Source organism: Motacilla alba, chromosome Z (assembly GCF_015832195.1).
Source record: "Motacilla alba alba isolate MOTALB_02 chromosome Z, Motacilla_alba_V1.0_pri, whole genome shotgun sequence".
Lineage (NCBI taxonomy): Eukaryota > Metazoa > Chordata > Aves > Passeriformes > Motacillidae > Motacilla > Motacilla alba.
In genome coordinates this window covers 47,086,337-47,093,246 of record NC_052046.1, presented here as the reverse complement: position 1 = coordinate 47,093,246, position 6,910 = coordinate 47,086,337, and the positions used below count along the sequence as shown (strand labels likewise).

At 41.7% G+C, this 6,910-nt stretch overlaps 1 protein-coding gene across 7 annotated transcripts in view; it reads right to left on the bottom strand.

Annotated features, from left to right (window-relative positions):
* Positions 1-119: 119 nt before the first annotated feature.
* The window catches only part of SEMA4D (semaphorin 4D), a 100,030-nt gene continuing 93,239 nt past the window's right edge, over positions 120-6,910 (bottom strand). For 2 of the 7 annotated variants that reach the window (XM_038125441.1, XM_038125444.1), the window contains 3 exons: positions 5,475-5,684; positions 2,683-2,780; positions 120-2,189 (listed from right to left, as the gene is read on the bottom strand). In XM_038125441.1, the coding sequence (XP_037981369.1) occupies positions 2,160-2,189; positions 2,683-2,780; positions 5,475-5,684 (338 nt within the window). In that variant the 3' untranslated portion in view covers positions 120-2,159. The other 5 variants (XM_038125439.1, XM_038125443.1, XM_038125440.1 and 2 more) reach the window with 4 other exon arrangements.

Below are 6,910 nucleotides of genomic sequence, written 5' to 3'. Positions count from 1 at the left end.
TCAGGTTCTGACTGTGTTTTCTATTTTGTCTTACTGTAGAAGAGCACAGAACTTCAGAAACATTACAGGTTGTTCACAATCTTAGGGACTTATTTCTAATTCTTAGAGAGTAAAAAACAAAATTACTATAAGGTGTCACAGCCATGGTTACTAATGCTGGTACACAGATTTTTGGGTTTTTTTCCTCCCCATAAAATTGAACTAAACAAAAAAATTGGCTCCTTTTTATTACTTGCAGTAATTTCCTGCAGAACCAAGGCAGAGCTTAGCTACATCATCCATAACCCTGACCCCTGTCTTACTTTTTATTGCCGCTCACCTCCACAGAACTAAACTTGGGAGCACAGAACCAAGTGTGCTTCAAAGCAGTTGAACAAATGGAGGAGAAACAATTCAAGAGACGTTTATTTATAGTTGTCCTGAGAGCAAAAAATTATCTCTAGTGGTGTTAGAAGTCTGCATTGGCATTAATAAAATGCCTATGTGAAAAACAGGGAAAATGGTTAAGAAAAGTAGGAAAAAAATGAGTTTTCACTCTGCATGTGTGACAAAGTGGTCTGATACTGTAAAAAAAAAAAAAAAAAAGATCATTCAAGTCTTAGCATGAGGAGACTGCTTTCTTTAATGTCAGAAAATTTAAATCTTACCAGTTAGGCGAGAACTTAGGGATGCGTATGAAGCTTTCTGATACTGCTCAAAGCAACTCTCTGCCTAAGCTGACTGATTATTAGGGAGCATCTTACTTGCTTCCAGATTATTGAAATCCATTGAGCAGATAATAGAGAAAATTTAGTTTATACATCAGAATTTTGTTTCTTAGATGCAGAAGGACAAAACTCTGAGCAGTAATGCAGTAGAACACTTTTACTGTGGATAGTGTAGGCCCTCACATTTTCAGTCTGATCATCACACTTGATCATCATAAGGAATGGCCTTTGAATTCATTCGGCATAGAATTTTTAAGCTACATTATCTCAAATATAGAAGAAGAATTTGCAAAAACTAAAGAGTCTTCTTGCATACCTTGTAATCTATCTGTATTTTAAACATTAGCCAGAACTTCTTTATTTGGTATAGAAACTTTATTACTGTCATGGTTTAAGCCCAGCTAGCACCCCCCAGCCTCTCACAGTGGGAGAAAATTGGAAGGGTAAAAGCCAGAAAACTGTGGGTTGAGATGATGACAGTTGAATAGGAAAAGCAAAACCCATGCACACAGGCAAAGCAAAACAATTCATTCAGTGCTTCCCATGGGCAGGCAGGTGTTCATCCATTTCCAGGAGAGCAGGGCCCATCATGCATAATGGTTACTTGGGAATACATATGATATCACTCCATACATGTCCCCCTGCCTTTATATGCTGAGCATGATGCCATATGGCCTGGAATATCCCCTTGGTCAGTTTGGGTCACCTGTCCTGGCTGTGTCTCCTCCCAGCCTCCCATGCACCCCCAATGTCCTTGCCAGCATGGCAGTGCAAAAAGCAGAAGAGGCCTTGGCTCTGTGCAAGCCCTGCTCAGCAATAACAAAAGCATCTCTCCATTATCAGCTCTGTGTTCAGCACAGATCCAAAACAGCCCCATACCAACAGCTGTGAAGAAAATTAACTAAAACCCAGTACAGTTACCAAAGGAAATATGTTTGAACAAATGAGCTTGCTGACACTAGAAAGGAATGCTCTTCAAAACACTGGCAACATAAGGGTAAACATAGTAAAAGAAAAATAAGTGTACAAGTTGAAATGCCTTTAAATAAATGTGATCCATGTCCTAATTTCTAAATCTTATGCCAACATCCTCAAGCCCAAAATTATCTGGTTGGCTTAATGAACTCAAAACAGAAAACATCATATTACATTCTTTGAACAGCACAAATCTTGCTGAGACTGCTTTTGTTCTTTATTAAGCTGAAATAGCTGACATCAGAAAACCAGAGATAGTTGTATGGGATGGGTGGCCTCTCTTGTACCATGTAACTTAGCTTTGGTGCAGTAAGAATATCCCCTTCCACTTCATGCTTGAGGTGATTCTCCTGAATATCAGTTTTAATGTCAGCACTAACACTTGAAAAGACATCTCCAAATGCTATAATAATAAGAGTAACAGGTACTCTTAACTTGCATATGTTTCTCCTTCTAGCCTGTTAATTCCTTTGTCCATTAGAGGCTGTTTCTTTTGTTGCAGGTCTCCTGAAGAAAAATTTTAGAATGATGTGTTAATACCACTCTAGAAATGAAAATGAGGCTTCAAGTTGCCTATACTAACTGTTCCACAGGCAGCAAGCACATAATATCTGAGGTTTTTGAAAGTGATCTTCTAGCTGTTGGAAAAAAATATTAAGAGATGGGTATGAATTTCTTTAAAAAAAAAAAAAAGGAAAAAAGGTCAGCTTTTATGAATGGTACTATTTATGAAGTCCAGTAGTCTCTGCAATCCAGTTAGTCTACAAATGTGATGAAATTTATCTGCACCATTCACTATACACAGACTTAACTGTTTTGGGCAGGAACAGAACTACTGTCTGATGAGCACTTGGTTAGTGGACTGAAGGAATAAGCTGACACAACTGCAATGAATGTCATACATAGACTTTACTGCTGAGTGGGTCAGGAACACTGATCATTTTCTCATATAAATACATGCAGTTGCAGAAGTGCAAGAGGCAGTCTGTGAAAGTCTTACCCATGTTTTCCTCCAGTTTTGCATCATCTTGTCATGTTCACTGATGGCACTTCTCCAGGTGTCAAATTCTTTGGTCCATGCATCCTGACCGGTACTATCTGAGAATGGAAAAGGGATGATTGCATAACCATATAATGGCAGAAGTCAGTACCTGGTCAGATTCAGGACTGCCTGTCCTGCAGGAATAGGGCTAGAGGGAACCTCCACCCTTCATTTTGCTCTACCTTCTTTCATGTTTTTTGGCGGTACATTTTGTTGAAATGGTTATGTCTCCTACACTGTGCTGCAAACTTAATAGCCTCCAGAGTAAACAGGTTTAGTGCCATTATCTGTAATTTGAGATCTAGAAGGTAGTATGTACAAATTAATAGTTCAAACCCTTCTAACAAGCGCAGGAATGCTCCACGTAGATCATGAGCCTGGGGAGAAGAGTGACATGTTGGAGAGGACCAGTTAACATGATGGACATGTCTAGTTAGTATTCCCCATTTTTCAGTAATCACAGGACCACAGAATCAATCAGGAAAAGACCTCTGAGATCATCAAATCTAACCTATGATCCAACCTTGTCAAACCCTTGTCAATGACTAAAATCCTTGATGGCACCCAGTGCCACATCCAGTCTTCCCTTAAACATCTCCGGGGACAGTGACTCCACCACTTCCCTGGACAGCCTACTCCAATGTTTAATTTTCCTCTCTGTGAAGAAATTCCTCCTAATGTCCAACCTAAACCTCCTCTGGCACAGCTTAAGCGTGTGTCCTCTTGATCTTCAAGAAGAGACTGACCTCACACCTGGCTACATGCTCCTTTCAGGTGGTTCTAAGAGAGAGAGATGAGGTCTCCCCTGAGCCTTCTTTTCTTCCAGGCTGAACAGCCCCAGCACCCGTAGCTGTTACTTACAGGACTTGTGCTCCAGACCCTTCAGCAGCCTTGTTGCCCTTCTCTGGGCATGTTCCAAGAATCTCATCTTCCTAGCTCCCTCATCTTCCTAAACTGAGGGGCCCAGAACCAGACACAGAACCCAAGGTGAGGCCTCACCAGTGCTGAGTACCCTGCTCCTGCTGGCCACTCTGTTGCTGATACAGGCCAGGATGCCATTGGCCCTCTTGGCCACCTGGGCACAGCTGGCTCATGCTCACCTGCTGTCACCAGCACTCCCAGGTCCCTTTCTTCCTGGCCACTGTCCAGCCACTCTGATCCCAGCCTGTAGCACACAAGGGGTTATTGTGTCCACAACACTTGGACTTAATCCAAGGCCCAGAGCTTGGTCTTGTTGAGCCTCATATTGCTGGATTTGGCCATCAATCCAGCCTGTCCATGCCCCTCTGCAGAGCCATCCTACTCTCCAACAGATCAACACTCCCTGCTAACTTGGTATTATCCCTAAATTTGTTAATGAAAGACTCAACACCCTCATCCATGTCATCAATAAAAATATTGAACAGAGCTGGCCCCAGCACAGGCCCCTGAGGGACACCACTGCTGACTGGCTGCCAGCTGGATGCAGCACCATTCTCCACCACTCTCTGGGCCCGGCCATCCAGCCAGTTCCTAGCCCAGCACGGAGTGCTCCTGTCCAAGCCACAGGCTGCCAGCTTTTCCAGGGGTGTGCTGTGGGAGACAGTGTCAAAGGCCTTGCTGAAGTCCAGGTACACAAGATCCACAGCCTTTCCTGCATCCACCAGGCGAGTCACCTGGTCATAAAAGGAGACCAGGTCAGTCAGGCAGGACCTGCCCCTTCTAAACCCACATGGGCTGGGTCTGATCCTTCAGCCATCTGTAGACACCATGTCATTTCACTCAAGAGTTCCTTATACTTCCTTACATTGATAATTTAGAAAGGGCTGTGTGACTGCATCTTGGTCTATTTGCCAGCTTTTTTTGCAGAACGTAAGACTGATGGTGACATATTTTCTATTTATCTTTTGGGACAGTAGCAAGAATCATATGTTTTTAGAGCACAGTGAGAAACCCTCTGTCTGTTTTACATTTACACTGGCTTGGTTTAGATGCTCTTAATTCTGCTTCTGAGACAGACTTCAGAGTAACTGGAGTGATTGCATGGCTGTTCTCTCTCATTGAAAAAAGCAGCATTGAGCCTTCCTTGACAGACTCACATTTGGTATTAACCAGCTTCTTAATTTTTCCTTAGTCTTGCCAAGAAAATCCCTTCTGTATCATACTCATTGCTCCTGCTGCCTTTTAAAGAAAGACTATTCAGACCTTCTCTACACCTGGGTAAGGTCTCAAGAGCTAATTGCAGCAGGCAGCCTGGACATCCCAAAATCCTGCAGCTGCTGAAGTTACCTAACTGCCCTCCTGCCTAGTTAGTGTCCAAATGGAGCAGAGGGAACTGACCTTGCCCAATCCAAACCATAAAACCATAAATGGTTTACAAATCATGCAATTTAAAAAATCCAGCATAGTGGGGGTTTCTCTTTACCATTTGACTTCCTTAAGTCCTTATAAATGAATTTTTCTACATTACCCTGTAGAATTCCATCAGAGTACTTATTTGTATATCTCCATTACTCATCTGATTTTCAGGTTTTTTCAATTAGTTTATCAGGTTTTGGTTCAATTTCTAGATTATAACTGCTATTTTACATTAGTCCTTTGAAAGGGGGGGTAGAGGAAGGAGTTTTTATGCCGCTAAAACCTTTCCATAAATGAAGTGCATACTAATAGAGTTACCATCTTTAGGTATGCACATTTTCTGGGTGAATATCACAGAACTTTACTCATATTAGGGTCAGGCCAAACATGGCATACTCTTGAAAGAAGCCTACCTTTATCTTCCACTGTGATCAGCACTTCTGACGTTGTGTTCCCAACTTTTGAGATGAATGAACACCTGTATTCTGTGTTTTCTGATACTGAATCTTTCACCCAGCTGAAAACATGCACTCTGCCATCAAGCAGCATGTGAGATTGCTCCGTGATGCATGCCTTCATCTTTTGTCCATTCTTCCTCCAGACAAAGTAGGAGTTATCCGGACCTGTAAAAATGTCAGGTTATTCTGTAAGAAAACAGAAGATGAGTCTTTGAAAAGAAAAGAAACCCCCAAGATTAGGCTTAAAAACATAAATGGTTGATTGAAATGTTCCTTAGGTTTTGTCAGCTGAAATTCTGGGCACCAAAAACCTGGGATTAAGAGGAGCTAGCATGGGAAATTTAGGTTCAAGCTGAAGTTGTGGGTTTGTATTGAGGAATTCTGTGTGGATTCTCACAACGGGGAACTTAGCACACGTGATAAGAGCCAATGATGAACACCAGCACCATCTGCCTGTGCAAATTCCTGTAGCACCAGGACACATTGCCTACTGCTGCCCAACCTAGGTCCTGGTACAAAGCTGAAACCACATGCCTCACAGACTGAAAAAAAAGGCCAGGAGGGGAAAAGTTCAAGGACTCAGTGCTTCAAAGATGCTGGAACTAGTAATGAAAGAGGAAGAATTGGAAAAAGCACAGAACCAGTAGTCACAGCAGGCACTTAAGCAAGACAGAACTTGAAAGATTACTCTTTGTTGTTGATCCAAGGTTCTAATTTTTTAGCGTTGTTACTATTATTTGCCTTAACCTGCAAGGGCAACATTTGAATAAATCAGAGATTTACAGTAGCCTGGAGGACAGAACAGCTGTTCCCAGAAAACTAGCTAGCAAGGATGGCTGAAGTGCACTTGGCAGCATCAGAACCTTTCCATTTAAAATACAGACATCTGGGCCAAGCTAAGAACTTGGTAATTCTTAGGTTTAAAATATGACTATTTCTCCCTCTGGGCCTAGCATCCAGACTAGCCTTAGCAAGAGAAGACATGAAGAGAATTTGGGGTAAAAAGAAAATTAACTATGGATGCAAATTTATCTTGACAGAGCCTACTATGGCTTTTACTGTGAGCATGTCATATTGCAAGTTGATGTGGCATTTTTTTCCCTAGAAAAATACAATTCTGTTACTAAGTTTTAGATAATCATGCAGAAAAAAAACCCAACTAGTTTTTACATTGGTGTGCATGTTACATATTTGTACATAGTAGACATTTTTACATTGTGTAAAAAGGAGATCATGGCAAATTCTGAACTCCTTAGTTTTATTTCCAAATCTCCCAAAAATATGAGCACATAAATTAGCAGTAGGGATAAGCGTGAATGATAGAGGACATGATCTAGTTAAAACATTGTATAGTTTCTCTGAGGGAAGTGGCACAGTCTGAAGGGCTGACA